General features: G+C 36.0%; 1 protein-coding gene across 1 annotated transcript in view; it reads right to left on the bottom strand.

Moving 5' to 3' along the window:
- The window catches only part of CDH10 (cadherin 10), a 189,226-nt gene that overhangs the window by 52,333 nt on the left and 109,513 nt on the right, over window positions 1-27,380 (bottom strand). Inside the window, exon 3 of the mRNA XM_070774810.1 lies at window positions 834-1,128. Coding sequence (XP_070630911.1) covers window positions 834-1,128 — 295 coding nt within the window. The remainder of the gene's footprint in view (window positions 1-833; window positions 1,129-27,380) is intronic.

Genomic DNA, 27,380 nt, shown 5'->3' with positions numbered 1-27,380 from the left:
CTCTTACATTTGAGAAATGAATATATTTTACTAAATCTGAATACATATCTCTATAAATGTTATCATTGTTTCCTGATATTTACTTTTCTGTGGTTCTTTATTTAACAAAAACATGAAATCAGTCTTAATTTTCTTTGCCTACCAACAACTTCTATTTATTTATTGAAAAGCAAATTCTATTTTCTTGAATGTTATACTTCCAGTTTTTTCACACATTCTGTTTCACAGCTTTTGCAACTGAATTTTGTAATTCTGTATCCATTTGTCATTAGCTGTTAATTTTTAACTGGTTTATTTGAATAAGATATTTATATCAAGAAAGTTTTATATATAATGGCTATAGTGAAATATTTTTAAAAATTTAATATGAAGTATAGTAGAAAATCTAATTAATTTCATTGTTCATGTCATTTAGGTAATACAAACTCTTTAGACAAATTACAATGAGAGTACACCTATAAAGACTCCAGATTACATTTATGGTGTTCTAAGTGTACTTATAACATATTTGGAGTCAGAATTTTACACAATTATTCTCCAAATACATGTGACAAACATTTGTGTCTTCATAGTTTTCTACTGAAGTTCAATGGCATTTTCTTGGATTTTTGAGGGAAGTGTCTATTTATTATATTGTAGAAATTTACAAACCCATAGGAGGTGAAAAATGCATTAATCTTTTTTCTGACTCATTTTTTATTCATAAAATTAAGTATGTACTCTTAGGAAATCAAACATGACTTCAGTTAATTGACCACAATAGTCTAAGAATTTCTTGATAAATATTTTTCATATATTTTGAATACCGCCATAAACATTGTAAATGAACTCACCTACAACCGACATTTCAGGAACACTCGCTGTATAAATTTCCTCTGGGAACGTTGGCTCATTGTCATTGATATCATGGATTTTGATCACAAACTCAGACTCTGGTTCTACCGGCCTCAAAGTTCTTCTGTTAATAGCTTGTGCACGTAGAGTATAAAAGGCCTTTTCTTCCCTATCAATTCTTCTTGTGGCATGAATGTCACCTGTTTTTTCATCAATAATAAAAAGAGTACCAGCTCCATCTCCAGATAAAATATATTTGAGGGATCCATCTCCTTTATCTTGGTCTGAATGAAGCTAGGGGAAATAAAAATGAGCATGTCCATGATAATGTCTAAAGGTACATAATGCAGAAAGAATTCAAAGAAGGTCTCTCAAGCCCCATCTTTGAATAATGGGGTCAGTTATCTTAGTTTTTGAAATGAGAGCTGAATAAGTATGATCACACTCATCTATATACTTTAAACAATAGGACTAGCCATTTCCATATCAGTGTGATTTTTATTCCAAATGGAAGAAAGTAATAAAATAAACCAAACACAGCTCCTTTCTTTGCTTAGCTTGGTATATAACCATTTCTGTAAGCAAATAACTCCTGACAAAGACATAAGTCATCAGTCTTGATATGCTGATGTAAACACTGCTGCTCTCATCTCTTGCTGTGAATGGAAAATCCTTTTACTCTCATATTACACACAGCATTTATCTCCTGTAAACTTATTATTAATTACTGTATTTCTGTTGGGGAATTCACAATATCTTAAGGACTGTAGGACAGGCAAAGTTGCATGACACAGCTCCTACATTAGGAAACTTACCCGTCATTCTTTGATTCATACAAAAAACAGCAGCTGCCCCAAGAAATATTTGTAGAGTTCAGAGCAAGAGTATGAATAGATGTCTATATAACACCAGTCTATAAATTTAAAAGATATAAATCAAGCTAATAAACAATTAAATAATATATGCTCTATCTAGCTTCCTACCCTGTCAAATCTATCTTCTTAACAAATGTAAACAAGTTTTATGCAGAAACAACGCAATACAGAGCAACAACACTGATCTTCCAGAATCTAGTCATCACATCAAATAGCTTTACATGCATTCATATGGATTCAGCCAGGTGCACATCCCATTCCAGTCCTAATATTGTCCAGGAACCCATGTATCATTTGGAATTCGCCCTGGAGAAGGCAATGGCACCCCACTCCAGTACTCTTGCCTGGAAAATCCCATGGCGGAGGAGCCTGATAGGCTGCAGTCCATGGGGTCGCAAAGAGTCGGACACGACTGAGCGACTTCACTTTCACTTTTCACTTTCATGCATTGGAGAAGGAAATGGCAACCCACTCCAGTGTTTTTGCCTGGAGAACCCCAGAGACTGTGGAGCCTGGTGGGCTGCCATCTATGGGGTCACACAGAGTCTGACACAACTGAAGTGACAGCAGCAGCAGCAGCAATTGCCCTGCAGTATCCATGGAGTATTGATTCCAGGATCCCAGTGGATGCCAAACTCTGAAGATTCTTGAATCCTGACATAAAATGGCACAGTGAAGTCCTGTGTTTATTAGTCACTCAGTCATGTCCATTTCTTTGCGACCCCATGGACTGTAGCCCATCACGCTTCCCTGTCCATGGAGTTCTCCAGGCAAGAATACTGCAGTGGGTTGCCATGCCCTCCTCCAGGGGATCTTCCTGACCCAGGGATTAAACCTGGGTCACATTCACTGAAGGCAGATTCTTTACCAACTGAGCCACCAGGGAAGCCCTCAGCCATCAGTATCTATAGGTTGAGCATCTGTGGATTCTACCACCCACGGATTGTGCACCATTTTTACCACCTGCGATTGGTTGAATCTCCCTGGTGGTTCAGATGGTAAATAATCTGCCTGGAATGCAAGAGACCTGGGTTTCACCCCTGGATTGGGAAGGTCCCCGGGAGAAGGGAATGGCTACCCACTCCAGCAGTCTTGCCTGGAGAATTCTGTGGACAGAGAAATCTGGTAGGATACAGTCCATGAGGTCATAAAAAGTCAGAAACGATTGACACTTTCACTTTTCACAGACACTGAGCTCACAGTTGTGGAGGGGTGACTGTATAGTTTTTAACAAATTCACACTAGACCGGCCTCAGGATTAAAGCTTCATATAATAATGGGTAAATCTGGCCTTTGGTAGCCTGACCTGGAGAAGGGACTCTTCAGGATCTAGAAGCAATTTAAGGATGTCTGGGGAGGGAATAATGAGTCCCAAGTACTTTGAGCATGGTCTGGAAATGGATGTGCCAGTTTCAGATACGAAAACTCCCTTTCTTGTCACAGAATTCTTCCCCTGAAGGTAGAGACTTAGCCATAAGATAAATAGAGCATGGCTCTGTAAAACACAAGGATTATAAGTTTTTGTCTAACTGTATCACCCAACCAATAAACATGTTTTTAATGCTATGATCATGGTTTGATTATTTACAGTAAGAGATTATCATTTAAATTTTTTATTTTGCTTTTTGTCTGGTAAGAAATAGAAAAAAATGTGCAGATTTTTAAAGTTTTGGTGAAGCATGTAGTATTACTTAGACATCATCATGTCCATGTTGTCTTTTTTAAAATTGAAGTGTAGTTTTGGACTTCCCTGATAGCCTAGTTGGTAAAGAATCTGCCTGCAATGCAGGAAACCCCAGTTCAATTCCTGGCTTGGGAAGATCTGTTGAAGGAGGGATAGGCTACCCACTCCAGTATTCCTGGGCTTCCCTTGTGGCCCAGCTGGTAAAGAATCCGTCTGCAATGTGGGAGACGCAGGTTCGATCCCTGAGTTGAAAAAATCGCCTTGAGAAGAGACAGGCTACCCACTCCAGTATTCTGGCCTGGAGAATTCCATGGACTGTATAGTCCAAGGGGTGGCAAAGAGTCAGACACACTGAGTGACTTTCCCCTTCACTTTCATAGTTGATTTACAATATAGTTTTCACTTTCATAGTTGATTTACAATATGGTTAGTTTCAGATATACAGCAAATTAATTTGGTTATACATTATTTTTTATTGTTTTCTACTACAGGTTATTACGATATTGAATATAGTTTCCTGTATTAGACAGTAAGTCATTTTTGTTTATTTTATATATAGTAGTATGTATCTATTAACCCCATATATGTAATTTATTCCTCTCCCTCCTTCCTCTTTGGTTACAATAAGTTTTTTTTTTCCTATGTCTGTGAGTCTGTTTCTGCTTTGTAAATAAGTTTATTGGTTACACGTTTTTTTTTTTTAATACTTATATAAAATGTAGTCATTAAAAAGAATAGGCATACTTACCTGTAGCTTAGAGAAATAAAAATTAGAGACAATATCCTTCAATTATGCAAAATATTATAGAATTAGATATTTACCTAAATAGGTTTGATTTTTTTTCCTCTTTACTTAAACCAGCAAAAATTTTTATCTAATTACCTGTAGAAATATTATACAGATTATATTCTCTCTAAAGTAGAATATTTTCCCTTATTTGAAAGTTCATTTGCTTTATAGGCGCTTATGTCAAAGAACTTGCCTGTGAAAGTATTTTGAAGTGGACATCAAAATTGTTTAAATTAAACAAATATTTAATTCCTCCCCCCCACTATATTGCATTACTGGTTACTCTTTCGTTTATAAAAGCAGTTTATTTTTCAATTATTTGTAGTAATCATCACTTAGCCGTTAAATTTGGATCAAACTTAATTTTCCTGATTTCTGGGTAAAAACCTCATTATTACAGATATAACATAAAAAAAGAAAATTTCAAATGGATAGGTACTTTGGAGAAGAAGTTCTAGAAGTCAGGTAACAAATACTTTTTTACTGCATTTTTATCTATTCATAAACAACAAAGTAAGCTTGAGAAATAAGAAATATCTGTGTTTAACAAAACATCTCTCAGAAGTAACATATAACTGTGTTGTCCAGGGAAAAAAAGTCATGAGATTGAAACATTTTAGTAATTGAAAATGCACATAGTTGCTGGGAAACTTTCCAATCATATGAATGTGCAATACAGCTTCAGTTTTCCAAATGACAGATATAAGAATTGCATATTTCTTGTTCTCTCTGGGAAACAAATAGTTCAAGACGAGATTATTGATATTATCAATCATTTCATCAGATAACTTTATGATGTCTTTTAGACATTTACAGTGTTTACTGTCTATTCATTCAACAATTTTAATTGAGAAATATTTAGCTACTCTCATAAGAATCAAGTCTTTCTAAAAGGAAATCAACAGTTTCATCCTAGTACTATGGGGGATTCAAACACAGTAATAGAAATTCACAGAGAATCCCTAAACTAGCTTATGGAAAAGAGTGGAGTTCCTTAAATATATATCACACAAGTCTCATGGTAAAGAAGGAGTAGAGGTTTAAACCTGGGGATTTTTTTTTCCTGCACTTTACAAATTTTATATCTCATAAAGAACATTGGATGAATATAGAACACAGATTCAGAGTGGAGATGGAAATAAGGCAAGATGGGAATCATTAAGACCAGTTCTGCTCTTCTAATCAGTTAGACATACAAAAAAGAAGTTGCTGGTATGGTGAGATTTTAATTTTTAGAAAGCTCAGTTTTGGAATATGAATCACAGCAGGATTCTTACCTTCACTTATACTACAGAGAGTGAAAATTAAATCTTGTAATTGGACCACATACTGGGGGAGTTTCCGTTGGATTAGAAAATTGAACATGATAGCTGGGAATCAAAGAGATGTCAGTTGGAAGCTGGACTGCTGGTTTCATAATTCAGAAATGAAAAGACTTCTTCACTCTCAAATGTAAGAGAAACAAATTAGATCTGTGGATTTATGTGTTGGTTTTAAGAAACTAGACATAATATATTTCTCTTGAACTCTAAGAACTTGCATAAAAGTAAAGAAAAAAACGTTCTTTTCTCACAGAAGGAAACAATGGAACACTAACACTAGACTAAAGGGACAAAATGACCATATTTGGGGGCTTTGCGTTAGTCTATGTTTATTGAAATATTATTTAAATAGACATATGTGAGAATTGGACAAGTAAAGAGATAAAACAGATACATGATATAAGGCAGAAAGATGCATTTCTACATGTCCTGAGACTTGGCAAGTTGCTTTTTACTCTAGATAAACCTAACGGGAGATGAGAGTTAACTAGTAAAGGGTATGACGATGATGCTGATTTTCTAAAAGTTATAGAAAAGGACCAACGGACAAAGTTCTTTAATTATAGTCCTCTCCCTAAACTATTTTTTAGGCTTCTATTTTTTAAGCTTCTATTTATTACCGTAATTATTTCTTTTTTGCATTCCCTTCTCTTCTCTTCTTACCCTGCTATTGTTTGTCTCCCTCATTTCTTGTGTTTGTGATAGAAATTTTATTTTACATTCCAATTCACTTATTATAATAAGCAAAGATCAGGAAAGATTTAATCTTTTATAATTGTAGTTTTCTCATTACTCTTACATTTTTTGGTTTAGATATTAGTTATCAGTACTTGGATTTATTAAACATTTAATTGAACAAAATCAGTTGTTTGTGTTATTGAGAAGAAAGATTATGGAAAAAGTGCCAAAGAACTTATAGCATCTACCCGGAAATAAATTTTATATTGATTTGACCTTGTGCTATTTTATTCTGTGAGATATTAAAGTTTCTTTAAATATAAAAAAAAAATGTCAGATTATTGAAGCTTTAGTTCCTCGGTAACACCTGTTCTCCAGTGTGAAACATTTGTGCCACAAATCTTTAAGAAGAATTTTATGTTAATACTGACCTTTTCTTTCCTTGAGGAAAGCCTATTAAAAATTCACAACCTGCTGTGTTACTTGTAAATTCACAAGTAGATAAAGGACATGGCAAGATACATGACAATTAATGAAAATAGAACAACTGATAGTGTGCTGCACATTTATAAGTCATTTTCCTATTATTTAACTTTCTAAATTTGGATGTGGTTATTATAACTCATTTGCTTATATTGATTAGTTTAATAATTAAAACTAAATAATCCATTGAATTTGAATAAATATTTTAGCAACAAATTATTTAATTAAAGGCTAGTAATTTTAAATGTGGCAGATTTCTGATAATTTTAAAACATTTCATGTAAAGCTTCATGTTCATTTTAAGATACTTGTCTAAAACAAAGTTTGTATGCTAAAAGGGGTCTTGTGGCTTATATAGATTAAGACCACCTTTACCATTAAGAGGAAGAAACTGAGATCCAATCAATTTTTGTCACAAGTTAATCACATAGTTAATTTAAGATTACACTTCAGGATGAGTACTTTGTTGGTGGAAATTTTACTTCTTAATATCAGTCATTTTTATTTTTCAGTTTTTCACATAAATTTGGAAATATAAAAGCAGTCAAAGTATTGGTCTATTAAGTACAGGGAATTTAATTTGTCACCAAAAGGATAACTAATAAAAAATTTTTCTCTTGTATTTTTCTCCTTGGCTAGAAGAAAAATGACCAAGTTTTAAAATGTAAAAAATTGTATCTATCAATCTGCCAGTAAAAGTCTGAGGAATTTATATTGTTAGGTGGGATTCTTCCTCATTCAGAATATTGATACATTTTTGGATATTGGTTATCGTTGGTATTTGGTTTGAGAAAATTAGAATTATACTTGAAGAATTATATTATGATTGTATTTATAGTGGTTAGACTATTAATAGTTATTGAAGTGGCTTCTCAGGTGGCACAGTGGTAAAGAATCTGCCTGCCAGGAGATGCAAGAGATGAAGGTTAGATACCTGGGTTGGGTCCCTGGGGAAGGAAATGGCAGCCCACTCCAGTACTCTTGCATGGGAAATCCCATGGACAGAGGAACCTAGAAGGCTACAATCATGGGATTGCAAAGAGTTGGACATGACTGAGCATACACAGATGGACTAGTTATTGAAGGACACATTTTGATAAATGAATCAAAAGGATTATAAGAAGCACTATCTGAAGTTAACAATTTCTCATTTGTGTGTATTCATTAACTTCAAAATATCAGAAACTGTTGAATAGATTTTCTAATATACAGTGATAATTTTATGCCTGCTGTTCTTTCAAACAGCCAATATATTCTATATTTGTTTTTTTAAAAATTCAGCATGTGGCAAATATGCTATGCTATTCTGGTACCATCATCATTAGCATTTTGCTCTAATTGCTCTAGTGACTAACATAATAAAACATTTGATATTATAATATCAATGGAAGTTAAGGCACTGAATCAAGTAACTTTAAATTTGCATCCAATTAAAAAAGATAATGAAGATGGTCTCATACCAGAATGCAGCTGAAAGCATACTACAGCAAATGGAATCTGGCCAGAAATAAATAGGTAGTTACTCATTTTGTTGAAAGTAGGGGGAAAAAGGGTGAGAGAGGTTGCAAATCTTGAGTGTGCAAAGTTTACAGAGTAAAATTGAACATTATTTTCCTATTAATGATACAGAAAAATATACATAATTTTTTTATGAATCCCAATGAAACAATTTTTCCTCCAAAAAATAGAAATGGGGATGAGAAGTAAAGCTTATCAATGGAATGGATTGCAAAACTAAAAACGATAGTTTAAAAATAGCCCACACAGATGACTCAGATTAATAAACACTTATCTGAACAATTTCTCTCTGGGACCAGAAGCAAGTACAGAGGATTAAGTGATTGATAGACAATGTTGTCTAAATAATTTAGGATCCGAAAAAAACTTAAGTGGTTGTCATCCGAATTTGACAGAGTCTCTAGAGAGCTCCTTCAAATGTACAAACTCCAGGGGTTGCCCACATTCAAAAACCAGAGATTCCTCTTCCCATTTGGTCTTTTGAGAGTTCAGCCTACTGAAAATTGGCTTTGTGCTTTTGCGCCACCTTAACTGGTAAATTCAGTTTAGGATTATCTTACATTTTGGAGGTCTTTCTTAGAAGTTGTTGGGAATTACTCAAGACCCTGCAGCAGGTCGGACTTCTTAGCATAAATTCTAGAAGACATCTCCTGCAAGGAATGCTGCCAATTCATGGTCACACAGTGTCTCAACTTATACATTTCTTTCCCAGTACTGTGAAGATACCAAGCTTTCATTGAAGGCATTTATTTAAGTTTTCTGTAAACATAGTTTTCTAGGGCATTATCTGCTTCACAATCTTAAATGGTATGCATAACCCACAGTAGACATGTTCTTTCCTAATTATGTATTAGTTTTCCTCTCCAAAGAGAGTTATTGGGGAAATATTTCAGAGAAAGTTTATATTCTTTCAGAAGCCTGGCATCGTCTGTCTTACTGTTTTGAAAATCACTAAATTATGCAAAGTATTCCCTTGTGGTGTGAAAATGACATTGAACATTTCACACCATATTTTTCTCCACAACTTGAAGTCTTCTTAAGCATCTTAGACTTGTAATAAGGGAATATATGTAAATAATGTCTAACCAGGTGGCGCAAGTGGTAAAGAATCTGCCTACCAGTGCAGGAGACACAAGAGATGCGGGTTGGATCCCTGGGTCAAGAAGACCCACTGCAGTAGGAAATGGCAACTCACTCCAGAATTCTTAACTTGAAAATTTCATGCGCACAGGAGCCTGGAGGGTTACAGTCCATGGAGCCACAAAGAGTCAGACACAACTGAGCGACTGAGCACACACAGTGAGCACAAATACATGTCTAAAAAGATTCAGTTCAGTTCAGTCGCTCAGTCGTGTCCGACTCTTTGTGATCCCATGAATCACAGCACGCCAGGCCTCCCTGTCCATCACCAACTCCCGGAGTTCACCCAGACTCATGTCCATCGAGTCAGTGATGCCACCCAGCCATCTCATCCTCTGTCGTATGTGCAAAATACTTAAAACCAAGAGATCCATTTTTGATTAATAAGGTCTACAGAAATCAGAGAAGAAATAATGAAGAGTGATCATCTCTTCTTAATGAGTGACACAGGCAGCTGATCATCTTTCCTTCCTCCTCTTAATCAAGAAAGATACAATGATATGAAGGGAAGGAGAGGGCTAGAGATATGTATTCACAGAAGGAGTTTATTTAAATAATTATTTCTTGAAGTGGATTGAACTAAACTAAATTAAAGAGACTAATGAGAATTCTCTGTGTGCCATTTTATGACTTACAAGTTTTGGAGACTTTGCAACAGAGGCAGTATTTGAAGCTGTTGGATTTGTAAGGCTTGTAAAGCTGCTTTTATCTTGAAAATTATAGAGTGATAAGTACATAATTGGATGCCCAAAGGAGAAGGACCAGGCAACTACCTGCTGTCTCTACGGGCTATGGGCAAGGAGGGGAAAATGAAAAGGGGTTTGGATCTTTACAGTCGTTGCATTTTTAAAAGTACTGACTGAAATGACTAAAATAGAAATCCGAAAAAGGGCTATGAATGCTATCGTAACCCCCCTCCCTCACAAATCCGTTTGTTCACGTCTGTGTGTGTATGTGTACATAAAATACAAAAGCGATGTGATGTGCAGAATCAGGAGTTATGAATATGGCCCTAGACCACTAAATTAAAACCTTAAATTCTAGGTATTGAAATGTAAGGAAAAGAACAGATGAAAAATGGAAATTGAGAAAAGAATCAAAAAAAGAGCTTTCTAAACCAAAAATACAATATCTGACATTCATAAATCTATAGAGTTTTTATAGCAGATTGGGTTAGTAAAACATAAGATTAATGTTTTGGAAGGTAAAAAGAGATTGTCAGCTTAGAGTTAGGTATATAAATAATGCAAACCTGAAATGAAGAAAGAAAAAATCATGAGAAAAAATTAGGATCATTTGATGCTTGTGAGATAAACTCAAAATGTACAACACACATGAAATTGGATATCTAGGAAAAAAGAAAGGAGAATGAAATGAAATTATATTTGAAGGAAAAAACTGGGTAAGAATTTCTAAAAACTGGTGAGAGATACCAAGAAGCAGATTCAGTAAGATCTGAGAAACTCTGAAAGAGTAAATAAAAGTAAAGTGTCAGTCGCTAAGTCATGTTTGAATCTTTGTGATCCCATGGACTGTAGCTGCCAGACTCCTCTTCTGTAGAATTCTCCAGGCAAGAATACTGGAGTGGGTTGCCATTCCCTTCTCCAGGGGATCTTTCCAACCCAGGGACTGAACCCAGGTCTCCTGCATTGCAGGCAGATTCTTTACTGACTGAGCCACCAGGGAAGCTCAAATAAAAGTAAAACAACAAATAATCCCATTATAGTCACATTTTTGAAATTTGATAACATAAAGAAAACTAAAAGTTTTCAGGAGCAAGAAAAATACATTAACTTCAAAGCAGCAAGTATTAGTCTAATTGCCTGTTTCCGAAAAGATATGATGGAAGTCAAAACATGATGGAACAACATCTTACCGAAAATAATGAGCTACCTGAAATTCTACACTGTGCAGAAATAGGCTTCTTAAAGAAAGGTGAAATAAATGTGTTTTTGGACAAAAACTAAGGGTATTTACCCCAATAGGCATTCAGTTAAAGGAATGTTAAACTGAAGTTTCTACAGAAGAAAACAACATCAAATAAAACTTGTGAAGGGAATGACAACATCAGAACTGCAATTATGTGGTAAATATAAATAACTAATGAATATACAAAACAATCATACTATCTTTGGATACTGGAATAAAGTATATAATGGTAACGTAATAGAAATGAAGAGGGAATAAAAATTCAAAGAATTCTAAGTTTAAACTGGTTTGTGAAAATACATTGAAATGTGCAGTATTGATATACATATTTTCCTATGATTATTATTCCTCAGTTCAAAGTTAGCATAATTTATCTTGATATCTTCCTACCTTCCCTCTGACCCCACCAGCTTCACCCACCAAAAACACTTGGCTTTTAAGTCTGGCTATAACTCCCAAAGGAAATGGATGCCAATATAATGGAATATAAAGAAAAATAGAGAATAATAAAGCAAAAAGTGAGCACCAGGGTTCCATAAATGTCAATATTTTGCAAATTTATGTTGGATTCTTTTTGCTTTAAGAAGGAAAATAAAATTAAAATAAACTGTAATTCATCAGTTGAAGCCTTCTCTGTTCTTTCATTCCTTTCCTCACACCTTCATACATATAATCATCTTGAATTTATGTGCATCTTTTCCTTCCATATATTATATTTTTGCAAAGTGAGTAATAGTACTTGTCCCAAACTGAATGTTTAATCTTCATCTTTCCCACAAATCAACTCTTCTCATTTTAGTAAACGGCATGATTATCTAGCCAGGTTTTCAAACTAAAATCCTAGAGGCCATTGATTTATTTCCCCCAATTCTACCCATGTATTCCATAAGCAAATCTTTTTGGACTGCAAATATATCTCCAACTGCTTCTCACAGCCCCCACACTGCCATTCCAATACAAGTCACTATAACCTGTCACTAAATTGTGCACCTAGCCTCCACAGCTCTAGCTCCATCTTTCTATGGTTACTCTCCACCCACTAACCACTAACGAGAGGCATCATTTAAAAATACAAGTCAGTACATGCCATAACTGCTCAAAATCCACCCATGGTTTCTCATCACACTTAGAACAAAGTCTAAATGCCTCACCATCATTCACAACATTCATCGTGACGTAGTCCTGGCCTGTCATGCTGGCCTCAACTCTTTCCATTTTTCCCTTTAACTACTTGAAATCACATTGACCTTCCTGTTTCTTGAACATGCTGAGTTTATTCCATCTCCTGTTTTAACACTTGCTATTCCTTTGAATGAGACACACTTTCTCACTTAATTTTCATAGGTGATTTTATGTATCTCTTTTGTGCTTTGATACCTTTTTTATCCTTTTGTTCCTCTTGCTCTGTCATTTTCTTCTCAATTTGTAACAAATTCTTTATATACTTGAATATTAATAGCTTCTTGGTTATATAATTGCAAGTTTCTTCTTTTAGTCTGGGAAGTTTCTTTTAACACTGGCAGTAGTTCCTTTTGTCTTAGAGAGTACTTAATTTCAACATACTTAAATTCATCAATAATTTATTTTATAGTTATTCCTTTTTGTATCTTATTCAAGAAATATTTCCTAACCAAAACTCATACTTATGTTTTCATATAATCTCTTTGCTTTTAATATTTTTAAAGCTTTTTCTTTGACATGTAGCTCACTTTTACCATCTGGATATTATGTTGTGTGTGTGTTTGTGTGGTGTTAGGAATAGATCTAATTTTTTTTCCTAAGGATTTAAAATACACATTTATTAAACCACAGATTTTAATTCCAACTCATCAAAAATTTTTTTGTGTGCTTAGTTACTTACTTGTGTCTGACACTTTGTGACCCCATGGACTGTAGCCCTCCAGGGTCCTCTGTTCATGGGATTCTCCAGGCAAGAATACTGGAGTGGGTTGCCATTCCCTTCTCCAGAAGATCTTCCCAACCCAGGGATTGAACCTGGGTCTCCTGCATTGCAGGTATATTCTTTACCATCTTAGCCACCAGGGAAGCCCTTCTGTATAAGCACAGATATGCTTTATCATTTTTTTTTAAATTTTAACCATTATGTAAACAGCCAAGGCCACACTCATGCTGCATCAGGCTGCTGCTGGTGACTACCTCCCAGCTGAAGACCATCATAGAGCAGGGTCCCAGCTCACCTCCTCCAGTTACCTGATGCTACAGACTTGCATGGGCTAGGTGCTCATCTTCCTCCTCAAGTAAACGTCAACAACCCCACCAAGCATGCCAAGCTGGACTTTCTCAGCAACCTGGCCACCAGTCTGATCTTCAGCATTATCCTAGTCAACTTTCCTTCATGGCCTTTGGCATCCAGAAGCCAGTGATGGTGCCCCTGAATCATTCTGAACCACAGACATCCAGCCTGAGGAGCTGCCTTGCCCCTGAGGCCCACCTCCTCTGACTCTTCAAACTGCCAGAACCAGGCAGATCCCTACTGGACTACCTCCCAGGATGAGCCACACATGGCCACCCACGTTGGGCAGCACAGGCCCGCTCTGCACCTTGGCTGTTCCTCCTAGACTGTGAGGCAGTGAGGCTCAGAGGCAGGACTGGAGAGCCCCCAGGAAGTGTTGTAGCCACCCATAGACATGCTGCTGGCCCAAGGATGGGTCTCCAGAGGTCACAGCTGGTCTGCACCTCAGGACATTTCCAGGAGGACAAGAAACAAAATTTTCTATATAACCAGGGGTATGTTTTTGATCCCTCTATTTTGTTCCATCTGGCACCAATATAATATTATTACTATTAATTGAATATTCACTCAATTTCTGAAGCTTTGCAAATGACTGCTAATATCAGTTTAAATAAGTACCCTTCCTTATCTGTCTTTTAAAAAATTGTCTTGGGGGTTCTTGGTCCTTAACCATATGTAGTTTTACATCAGCAGGTTACTTTCTATTAAAAAGCAGAACAAATAATACAGAACCAAAATCTTGCTAAAAAATTTATTGGTATTCCAGTGAATTTACAGATTAAATTGAAGAAAGTATCACTTTAAACATAAACTCTTCCTAGTCTCAAAAATTGTATGCATCTCCAAAGCCTTAGCTTAATCTTAGAAATACCTGATGAGATTTTAAAAAGCCCAAATGCCTATACCATAACCTAAGTCAATTAAATAAAATTTTCTGGGACCTTCCTATGGGTCCTGAAGTTAATATAGCATACTTCAACTTCTTTAGATACTTGGGGGCCTATAATTAGCACCCTAATTTCTGATTGCTTATGTTTTAAGTGTTTTAAGACCTTATGGAAACTATAAGTGCATATCCACAGTGGTTTCATGTTTCCTGTTGACATATTGCATACTTTGGAAAGATTTAGGTATTTTATAATGACATATTCTATGCAGAAACTCTGAAGCATAAATTCTATCAAATATGTGAATAAATCATTCTTCAGCTGGTATATAAGAGAACTCCTTGCCCCCACCATAACAAACCAGGAAAAATGGACCCACGTTAGCCTCAGTGGTAAAGAATCTACCTGACAGTGAAGGAGATGCAAAGGATATGGGTTCGATCCCTGGATGGGGAAAATCCCCTGGAATAGGAAATGGCAACCCATCCCAGTATTCTTGCCTGGAAAATTCCATGGACAGAGGAACCTGGTGAGCTACAGTCCATGGGGTCGCAAAGAGTCGGACATGACTGAATGACTGAGCATGCACACATGCAGCCCCTCAGAATTTTCCCAGCTTCTTAAATATGCTGAGTGGAGGTGAACTGTACTCAGCTTTTGGAGCTTCACTTACGTCTGCTGTTTATTAAAAACAATCAGCTTAAAATAATATGCCAAGGAGGCATATTTTGGGGTGGTGTATTTTGTTCCTATTCAGTTCCCTTCTAAAACTCAACTTTCATTTCCTTTAAAAGAAATGTATGTGACACTAACCTTCAAATGTATATATTTAACTCAATCCTGTCCTCTCAACTTCAGCTCTAAATATGCATCTGTCTTCAATAGGATGTCTCATTGACATTTCACATTTAACAGATCCAAAATTACATTCTTGCTTCCCTTCTGTTCCATCAAAATAACAAAAACTAACACACAATTTCATTACTCCCTTAAAGAAAAAAATATATATATATACAGATATATATCCGCATTTATTAAGGACATATAGCTGCTGTTCAGCATAATTTTATATTTTGTTGTGATATCTAGCTCACTTTTTCCATCTGAATTTGTAGAACTCTGTTTGATCTCTAGTGATCTAAGGGCACTAGTTGAACTAATTCATAAAGCCTTCTGAACTAAACTTCGATGGGTGTAATACTGTTATCCATGAAGGACAGACATGAGATTGAGATATGGAGCATTTAGAGGCTCACCCCAAGACTCCTTGATCAATTTTGTCTGTCCCTCTACCCCGAATGAAATAAGTTACATAAATTTTTAGGAGTAATTGGTTACTGCAGCAAATTTTTTTAAAGTTTTTATTTTATATTGAACTATAGCCAATTAACAGTGCTGTGAGTTTCTGGTGGACAGCAAAGGGACTCAGTCATACATATATGTGTATCCATTCTCCCCCAAACTCCCCTCCTATCCAAGCTGCCACATAATATTGAGCAGAGTTCCCCACAGCCAATGGATTCTTCATTGCTAAACCCTTGCTAAACCTCCAATACCCTCATCCCACATGGAGCCAATTTCCTGAGTATCAGAGGTATTAAACCCCTTTGAAGCCTTAAAATTAAAATTATCCATACCCCTCACTCTCGGCTTACCTAATTTTGACAAACCTTTTCATCTTTACTGCCATGAAAATAATGGAATTGCGGCGGGTGTTTTCGGACAACCTTCTGCCTCTCAGATACACACTATAACATATTTCTCATGCCAATTAGACCCTGTGGCATCTGGTGTCCAAACATTATTTCCAAAGGGGTTAATCCATGTCACCTATTTGGAACATTTTGGAACTTTATAAGGGTCAGGGGTAATGCTTCTGGTCTTTTGTCCAGTTTCTTAACAGATTTTTCCTAAAGTCCTTTTTATGCCTACTGGCATCACTAAACCTTCTATTATTAGGTTAAGGGAACACTGTGGGAATTTACATGAACATTCTGATACTAGGACTAGCTCAATACAAGAACTAACTAGTAACTTGGAGCATGTTGCCAACAGGTGATAGGGGCATGATTTCCACCTATAGACAAGCTTTGCCATCCCTTTCAGCTAGACCAGGTATACATCAAGGTCTTTAGAGGAAAGCACACACTGTCAGCCAGCAGGGAAGGATCTTATGGGGCACTGCTAATCACCTACTCTGCCATTAAAACAAGAAAAATCCCCCTGGATTCATACAAGCCACACCAAAATACAGCCAGGTCATCATCACCAGGACAGCATGGAGAAAATCTCTACAAGTGACCATAAAGTTAGTTTTTCCAGATCCAGTTCCCAGTCTCCAGAAGCAGATGGTGTTGTGAAGCAGACAACTTTCCCCTAGATCCAGGGATAAAGAAACTTCACTTTCAGCTATTCCCTGCCTTTAAAGTCTCCCCATACACAAATCAAAAAATAAATACAACATAACAAAGCAAAAGTACCTTTTCTTATTAATGAACACTTCCCCCCCACCCACCCACATTAATGAATCATTTATTAGAAGGCTGGCCAGAGGTTGCTTGTTTACATCTATTCCCCCTCTACACTTCTATTATGGGCTCTCTTTCAACCTGTATCTTGCTCTTATTAATTCTTTTCCAACAGGTCAGGGGCAAACCAAATGCCCCTTTATGTCAGTTTACTGACTCCTGGTCATGTTAAATAATAAATCTGATATCAACATCTGTAGTACAAAAGAACCTGAACTAGTTTTAATTCCTGCCAATGTGAATACATAGTGGACGAAGTATGGAAGATGGGGAAAAACAGGGTGTGCTCTCCATGGCTAGAAGAACAGCAGTCTGCCTCTTTCTAGTGAGTTATCTGGACTCAGAAAAACCTCTACAGATACTCAAGGGTGTTCCTTGCCCTGATAAAGACAATAGGTGAAAACTTTTTCCTTGGTGTTGAAAACAGACCTGCCACTGGACCTTTCCTGGGTGACATATCAGGGCAGCACAACAGCCAAACTCTGCGGCTTAGTTATACAGATGGCATCTTCCAGCCTCTCAAGGAGATAAAAAGTGACTCCAGTACCACCTTGTATGGCACAGATGTTTGCCAAATCATCAAATGCCAAGTCACCCTTGTACAACTTGGGGTTTCTCAGCTGCTCCCTTGATTAGACTGTCCAATACCCCAAACTCTACACAGATGACCTCAACATATGCACAAACTTGGCCAGATGATAAAACTAAGCTTTATTGTTGCCAAAGCCAGACTTCAGACCTGTATCAGATATTCCACAATCTGTTCTGCTTTTATTAAGTGAAAGGAGTACATGAAAAGTAGAGACAATTAGTTGGATACAAACATTACTAGTAACATTGAATTCTCAGGTCTACGAAATTATAGTTTCTTTTCCGACCTTGCTTTTGAATCACACTGTCTTTCAATCTGTCTGCCAATGCAGAAGACACAAGAAACACAGGTTGGATCTCTGGGTTGGGAAAATCCCCTGTGGGAGGAAATGCCAACCCGCTCCACTATTCTTGCCTGGGAATTCCCATGGACAGAGAAGACTGACAGGTTACAGTCCATTGCGTCACAGACTGGACACGACTGAGTGACTGAACGCACACACACAATGTCTTTATTATGCAGTGACAAGATATATAAAACTTTCCCACCTAAGTGATCAGGATGTTCTGAATTCAGATACTTAGCTGCTTCTGCCACCAGAAAACTCTACCTTAAATACTAACCAAATTACAAACTTGAGCTCCTTTGTCCATAAAGGTCTATCACAAAAGTGGTAGAATTGGATAAGAAATTATTTAAAAAAAATCATCTTCTTTATCAACACCCCAAGTTGTTTTCAGTGTTGAGGACTTGAGTCCCAAACTTTGGAACTCATGAATTCAAAAAGGCAATCTTAAACCTTTCTATGGTAACAGAACCAGTGCTCACTATGTGTACCTAAGCACTAGTGCAGTGAGTAACAAACAGGTTAGCCTCTGTTGAACTCCAAATATTATGGTATGCCCTTAATAGATATAGGCTTTGCAGGCAGCACAGTGGTGAAGAATCTGTCTGCTCATACAGGAAACTCAGGAGACGCAGATTGGACCCGAGCCGGGAGGATCCTCTGAAGTAGGAAATGGCAACCTGCTCCAGTATTCTTGCCTGGGAAATCCCATGGACAGAGGAGCCTGGCAGGCTACCATCCATGGGGTCACAAAGAGTCAGACACGACTGAGCAACTGAGCACTTACTTAATAGATACACTGACTTCCCAGCAAGGAGGAGAGTATACAATCATTGGAGAAAATGCTGCTTCTATTAAAGCAAATGAAACAAATACTGTCTAACTTCTATCTATTCAAAGAGAAGATTAACACTTCCCATCAGATAAATGAAGCAGAGCCAATTTTATTGGACTGATCTATTCCTAGGATTGGGAGGCTGGGTTAATGGGGTGTGGGGAAATATGCTTCAATTTGATCCTTTTTGTTTTTTTCATTCTCATTCTAATCTAAGTTCTTTTCTCCCTTTGCTGATCTCTTACCACTCAGCTACTAAAACAATTTTGTTTTCCACAGTCATCAGCTCAGCCTTATATATTCAGGACTAAGAAGTCTTTATACACAAATCTTGCTACTTCTTCATTAATGTGTTACCCAGAGCCCAGGCCCCTTTGTTTTTGCCAGTTCTTGAAAAAGTATTGTTTGTTTGTCTAAGAGGTATAAAAGCAGCTTGCTTCAGTCACTTCTTTGAACCTCGTATCTTTAGGATTCCCCAGTACATCCAATATTAAATTGTTTTTCTCTTGTTAACCTGTTAAATATCAACTTAGTAATTAGGCCAAATAACCTAGGAGAAAAATATTTTCTTACCTTGAATCTTATTTTCAACCTTTCTTTGTAAATATGATTAAAGCGAAAGTGAAGTTGCTCAGTCGTGTCCGACTCTTTGCTACCCCATGGGCTGTAGCCTACCAGGTTCCTCTGTCCATGGGATTTTCCAGGCAATAGTCCTGGAGTGGATTGCCATTAGATTCTTAAAAACACAGAGTTGATTTTGGTTCTAATCCTCCAGTCCCACAATGGTTAATTTTCCTTTCCAACATAATGTCTTTGACACCATTCTAATTTCTCCTTCACAAATATAAATTGTCTAAATTCTTTACTTTCTGTACTTTTTTTCCCCTTATATTCAACCATAAAATCTTCCACCACTGCCTTAATTTCCTCTCAAGCTGCAAAGGCTAAATAGGTTTCATCTTCCTGAAGACAATTTCCCAGACCCTTCTTACATGTTTTGAAAGGGACTATTTGAGATTCAAAGTTTACTTATATTAAATAGCTGTTAGCCTCTGATTTTTTTTCTCATCACAATCTTTAGTATTATCTTTAATTTAATCTTTAATCTTTTCTATTTTTCATTGTTTTTCACTCTGATTTTGATGTGAAATCCAATACTGAATACACATGCACTTTCTTGTTGGACAAGGAGATCAAGGCTGAGTTCTTTTTTTTCTTGACAATATAGAATACAACACTCTATCATCTTCATACTAGTATCGCTGTTAAGAAATCTGCAGTATTTCTGATGCCTGATCTTTGTATAAGACCCATGATTCTGTGTTTCTCTGGGGGCTTGTAGAATCTTTTGTCTGTCCAGATTTCTGAAAATGCATGGTATTGTTCTTTCATGTTTGTACATTTATATTAGAATTGCAGGATACACACCAGGCTCTTTCATTCTTTAGTCCTATACTATTCTGTTTATTTTAGTGAATTTTTTATTGATATGCCCTCTCTTCCATTTTTTTTTTTTGTTCTCACCCTCATCATTTTTCCCTTTAATTGTTCTTTAGCTCTGATCTTCCATCTTTTTGTCTTCTTGCTTTACTTTCAATTTGTGTTCTGAATGTTACTCTCCATATCATCTAATGAGATTTTTATATTTGTTATCATATCTTTGAATTCCAAGTATGTATTTTTCTTCTCTGTAAATTCATTTATTAAAAAAAAATCATGTATATGTAGTAGGCAGTATTTCCCACAGGTGGTTGCAACAATATTTCCATTCTATATTCTCTTCCAAGAACTTACTTCTCCCCTGTCAAGAGGAAACGCCCAAAGCCCTCCTCTTGAATCCCTAACAAGAGGTCGAATCAAGTTCCTCGCCTTTTGAATCTTGTAATAGACAAAATGTAGTCAGGGTGATGATGCATGACTTTTAAGGCTGAGTCAGAAAAAGTGAAGAGACTTCTGCTTTGTGAGCTATAACACTTGAGCCAGTGAGTCACTGTGTATGCAGTTCTGTTGTCCTGAAGCTACCAGACACTGAGGAACCCCAACTGGGCATGGAGACGACATGGAAAAACATGAAGTCTGGGAGCCAGACAGCCCCAGACCACCCCAGGTACCCTACTCTTCACCTATCATTTGCCTGAAACTTCACAAGATGCTCAAAGCCAGACACACCCAGTCAAGTCCTTCCTAACATCCTGAACTACAGAAGAAAGTGAAAGTGAAAGTGAAGTTGTTTAGTCGAGTCCGATTCTTAGCAACCCCGTGGACTGCAGCCTACCAGGCTCTTCCGTCCATGGGATTTTCCAGGCGAGTACTGGAGTGGGGTGCCATTGCCTTCTCCAAACCCAGAACTAGACATAGGTAATTGGCCACAAACCCAACAATTGAATTGATATGCAAAATCATAAAACTGCTGTTGCCATGGTAATTCAATTTTCTAGTATTAGGCAGCAATGGCTAGCCAGAAAGGTAATCTATTTTATGAGTGAAAGATGTTAATTAATATGAATTATATATTAATATATAACATATTAATATATAATAAGTCTGCATACCTGGAAACTGGTGCTTATTTATGAGCTTTTTCTTTACATATTCTCTAACTTTTTCAAGTTGCTTTTTCTCGCTCTTTTTTTTTTCTATGATTGATAGTAACAGCTTTCTTCAAATGTCTTGATGGATAATTTAACTAAATATATAATGTCATGTTCCAAATAATTTTTCTCTCAGAAAATTTTAGAAATTGTGACATTTTCCTTTAACACTCAGTACTGTTAATGAAAAGTTTACTCAAGACCTGATTTTCATTTAGTTATAGGGAAAAAAATGATCTGATTATATGGTATTTACAGTGAAGATCTTGTCCATATAGTTTTAAAATCTCATGATAATAATTCTAGAAATTAAGGTCCTTCACTTTAATGTTTTATGGGGTCTTTTCAGTCTGATCATTGATATTTTTCCTCAGCTTTGTGAAAAAATACTACATTGCCTAATATTTCATTATCTCTACATTTTCTGACCTCTCCTTCTCTCTCTCTGTCCTTTTCTCTCTTCTTTTTCTAGGTTTTCTGTTAGAACCTTATTGACATTCTGGACTAATCCTTGAGAGTTTTATTCAAAGAATAAATTTTAAATTTGCTTTGACTATTTACAATTTGAAATACATTTTTTGTTCCAAATAAGTCATTTTATAAAAATGTCTTACATTTTCCCACTTTCTTAGAAGACAATTTCATTATTCTAAAGTTCTTTACTTTTCTCTGACTTATTTCTTGTTCCCCCAGAGAGTGATGCTCTATGTATTAAATGAGGTTCTTCTCTTTTCTTTGTGTTGTGGGATTTTCTAAAGTTTTGGTGACATTTTGTTATTCTTTTCCCTCTGTGTAAAAGATTCATTAGAGGCTTAAATGACTTTTCTTCTTCCTTACAAGCTTGACCATGAGGACTACACGCTGTCCAAATGGAACTGTCAGACAGCCAAGCTGTTTGCAAGCTGTGCATGGTGGCAGCTGCTAGGTTGGCTTGCCACACTTCCATAAATTTGGCCACTAAGGACACGATGAGCCCAATTCGACTTAGACAGTTTATTATTGTAAGTAGAGCAGACAGCTTAAGCTTCATGCTTGTACAGTTCCCCTGGCTTACCAGGTCCCAAGGGCCGATGGCGCATCACAGACCCACTGTGCATATACTGGGTCTGTGTCACAGAAAGTCCCCAAGATTTCTAGCATTACTTTTATTTCCTTGGGATGTCATCAGGAATGAAAGGCAGAGGTTTTTATCTACTCTCCTGGAATATCACTGGGGAGTGAGCTATTTTCTATTCTGTTCTAGAATGTACTATTCTGTTTGTACAAATTAACTTAAGCAAATTGGCTGTTAATATGGGGAAGTTAAGAAACATGAGGGATTTATGAAAAAAAAAAAAAAAAAAAAAAGGTCTTCCAACAAAGATGAAATCTATCTGGAATAAGAAATTTAAAACTGTGCAAATGGGAAGCATGTAGGTGAGGAGCTCCCATCTCCACTACTGTACATAAATATTAGGCATTAGTAATGCCCAATTTGAAAGCCATAATCACTTCTAGGAAGATATCTTATTAGATGCCTTGCTTCTGTTTAGTAGAGGTGGGAGGTGGAAGGGTAGGAAGGAGAAGACATCAAGGCAGTGGATTATTGAGAAAGAAGTAAACTAATTAATCAATGAGTCCAAATTAAAGTTGAAAGAATAATACTTTCAAATAATACTTCCATCTCAGCTTTCTCTCTAGTGCTCTCATTAATGTGTGGACATTAATGGTGTCCATTCTGGACGTTCTGTTCTGGTGATAAGGTGGGCCTATCATGGTGATGCACTACACTTTTAGTAATTTTTTTCATCTATAGTCTCATCAGTTTGTTCCTTGTGTTTCTTACATACACATATCATTTCATTTTCTTCTTCTTTATGTGGGAAAGGAAATAACCAAGAGTGATGAGGCTATCATGTTGAAGGAAACTTACCCTAAGAAAATAGTGCATTATATTCAGTCAAATGAAAACTGTAGGCTCTAATTGCTCCACAAATAATTGTGGTTTACTTTATATTATTGAGTAAAGTATAACTGTGAAGGTTGTGTTAATTTTTTATTTTTTGCCGTAGAATCTCCAAATTTGAAGGATATTTAAAATACAAAACATAGTTGTTTTATATGATTAGTTCAAGAGGTCTTTATCATAAGGTTTAATTGAAACTATTATGTTCCATCTTTACTGAAAAATCTCTTAAAGTTCTCTTTAACACTAATGGTTAACAAAATTTTTGGTTAATTGTCTATTAAATAGTAATTACTTGAAAGATTTCTAAAAATTTAATGAATAAAAATTATAAGGAATAGATTTAAAATATTAATACAATTTAATAGAATATGTAATACATCTTTATTAGAGAGCAGCTCATTGGTCTATAACAGAGATCAACATATGAAAGTACATGTGACAATCTGTTATTAATTGAATATTATTTTTATTACTACACATTCATAATTATTGCACATTCACTTGTTTTCCAGAGTTGATCACAAACATATTTTTATATATGCTCTCACATATCTGAAATGATTTAAAACCAAGTTGATAAATTTTTAATCTCAATATTTTTCATGTTTTTATTTTTAAAATCATAACTATAAGCTATATTTGAAGGTATTCTTCTTTTCAAGTTTGCCTAAATCATTTCCTTTGCCTGAATCCTGTGAAAATGTTAATGCGTAGTTGTGGTGGTGATGTGGTGACAGAGTGGATGGCCTTTGGGTGTTAGTGCTCTATAGTACAGCTTTGAACACAGATGAGAATGGAGTTATTAAAATCTATTCCTCATGGAAAAAGGAGCCTAGAGGGCTAAAGTCCCATGGGGTTGTAAAGAGTCAGCCACGACTGAGCATGCACACAGCAGGAGCATTCCTTTTTTATTTTGCATTTAATATTTTATTTTCTATATTTCAATTTAGATATGCTTTCTATTTACCACTAATATCTTAAAAAAAATTTAAGTTGAAATTTCCTGCTTTTTTGGCATTACTTGTAGTTTGATTTTATTGCCACTTACAAAAGGCTCACTATTTGTTCTCTTATATTTATATATTAAATTATCATTCTTATTTCCACTGTGCTGTTTTCAATTTATAGACATTCTGTTGTTAGTAAAATAGAACTGAATGCTGCTTGAATAAAGGGTTCAATATATATCTATGTAATTTTGTGTTTAATTTCATTTGTGATCTTTTTCACCTTAAAATAAAAGCAACACATCATTAAAATTCCATAGTTTAATTTCATTATTCAGCTAACTTATTTGCTTGCATCCTTTAGTCATTAGTCAAGGGAAAATGTAATGAGATAAATTTACAGAGCTTATTTCTAGTCAGTTAAAAAAAAAGACCTGAGGTTGTCTGTAAAAAAAAAATAACTACTTCAGCTTCTGCAGAAACTAGATGACGTCCCAACTAAACCCTCCCTGATGAATTGGACAATTACTTAAAAACTATTACAGTCACTAAACAAAATATGATGAATGGAATGGATTGAAGATACATCTAATGATGATTAGCGATTTTCTCAGGCAGGAATTTAACTTGTTTTTAACTCCTATTAGAAATCATTACATAAATTTTATATTTTGCTAAAACTTAACCAACCCTAGAATTCAAGATTCTTTTTTTAAAAACAAGAGGGAAAGTATGCCAATAAAATACTTTTGTGTCTATTGGACTTGTATGTGATGTTAAGCAAACTAAGCATGGAAAAGGAAAGTGAAAGTCACTCAATCCTGCCAGACACTTTGCAACCTCATGGACTATACAGTCCATGGAATTTTCCAGGCCAGAATACTAGAGTGGGCAGCCTTTCCCTTCTCCAGGGGATCTTCCCAAACCAGGAATTGAACCCAGGTCTCCCGCACTGCTGGCGGATTCTTTATCAGCTGAGGCACAAGGGAAGCCAAGCAAAATAAGCTAGTAAAAGGAAAAACAAGACAAATTATAAGTTTTAAACTGAAAGCAAAAAATGTACAGTGTAACCAAAGATTAAAAAGAAAAAAAAAAAAAAAAGGAAAGTCTATGACTCTTTGAGACCATATTGGTTACAGACCACCAAGTGCCTCTGTCCACGGAATTTCCAAGCAAGAATGCTGGAGTGGGCTGCCATTTCCTTTTCCAGGGGATCTTCCTGACCCAGGGATTGAACCTGGGTCTTCTGCTTCGCAGAAGCACTACTTAAGCACTGAGATACCAGATTATTTAAATGTTAAAATCTGTAAGACTTTCAGTAAATAAGGTTGAGAATTACTTACATTCCTGGACAAATTTTTTTGTAAATGAAACTGTTTAATACAATGCTAATATATTTTATCTGGATCATAAAAAGCAAGAGAGTTCCAGAAAAACATCTATTTCTGCTTTATTGACTATGCCAAAGCCTTTGACTGTGTGGATCACAATAAACTGTGGACAATTCTGAAAGAGATGGGAATACCAGACCATCTGACCTGCCTCTTGAGAAACCTATATGCAGGTCAGAAAGCAACAGTTAGAACTGGACAAGGAACAACAGACTGGTTCCAAATAGGAAAAGGAGTACGTGAAGGCTGTATCTTGTCACCCTGCTTATTTAACTTATATGCAGAGTATATCATGAGAAACACTGGGCTGGAAGAAGCACAAGCTGGAATCAAGATTGCTGGGAGAAATATCAATAACCTCAGATATGCAGATGACATCACCCTTATGGCAGAAAGTGAAGAGGAACTCAAAAGCCTCTTGATGAAATTGAAAGTGGAGAGTGAAAAAGTAAAGTTCAACATTCAGAAAACGAAGATCATGGCATCTGGTCCCATCACTTCATGGGAAATAGATGGGGAAACAGTGGAAACAGTGTCAGACTTTATTTTTGTGGGCTCCAAAATCACTACAGATGGTAACTGCAGCCATGAAATTAAAAGATGCTTACTCCTTGGAAGGAAAATTATGACCAACCTAGATAGCATATTCAAAAGCAGAGACATTACTTTGCCAATAAAGGTCCGTCTAGTCAAGGCTATGGTTTTTCCTGTGGTCATGTATGGATGTGAGAGTTGGACTATAAAGAAAGCTGAGCGCCCAAGAATTGCTGCTTTTGAACTGTGGTGTTGGAGAAGACTCTTGAGAGTCCCTTGGACTGCAAGGAGATCCAACCAATCCATTCTGAAGGAGATCAGTCCTGGGTGTTCTTTGGAAGGAATGATGCTAAAGCTGAAACTCCAGTACTTTGGCCACCTCATGCGAAGCGTTGACTCACTGGAAAAGACTCGATGCTGGGAGGGATTGGGGGCAGGAGGAGAAGGGGACGACAGAGGATGAGATGGCTGGATGGCATCACTGACTCGATGGACGTGAGTTTGATTGAACTCCAGGAGTTGGTGATGGACAGGGAAGCCTGGCGTGCTGAGATTCATGAGGTTGCAAAGAGTCGGACACGACTGAGTGACTGAATTGAACTGAACTGAAATATATTTTATCATTGCAGGATATTGTTTATAGAAAAATAATGTACAATTTACATCACTAATTTTGTTTGAAACTTCACTGTTTTAAGCTATGGTTGGAATTCTGAATTTTTCAGAATGTTCACAATTTCAAACATTCTTCCAAATTATTACTTATATTTAGCAAGTACTATTACAAAATAATTACAAGAATTTAAGTAAAGTAGTAAAATCTATTAGGATGAAAAATTTTAAAATCATAGTTAGTTGGAAGACTAATTTAGAAAAATATATTTTTAGTTTAGATGACCACACTTTATATGGACAACACTATTTAATCCTCCAAAGGAATAGTGTATGTTTTAAGAGATATTAAAATCCATGACCCTTCACAGGGTATGCTTCTGAGATTGAACAATGAAAACAAATCGGAGTCAAGAAATAAAGATGTCAGCATAAAATTTAGAATAGAAAAAGGAGCAGAGAAGAAAAGAAATCAAAGAAATATTATAAGAAGTGATATCCCAATTATTAACATTTATAGCAGTTTGGTTCAGTAAACTCATGTGCATGATGTTAGAATCCAGGTGTTCAATGATAGAGAAGACTTCATTTTTACCCCATGGGGATCTGTCAATATGAAAGATAACATATATTAGTTATCAAAGTATTTTGCATTTATGTGT

Source organism: Bos indicus, chromosome 20 (assembly GCF_029378745.1).
Source record: "Bos indicus isolate NIAB-ARS_2022 breed Sahiwal x Tharparkar chromosome 20, NIAB-ARS_B.indTharparkar_mat_pri_1.0, whole genome shotgun sequence".
Classification (NCBI taxonomy): domain Eukaryota; kingdom Metazoa; phylum Chordata; class Mammalia; order Artiodactyla; family Bovidae; genus Bos; species Bos indicus.
This window is presented reverse-complemented; position numbering and strand designations above follow the sequence as displayed.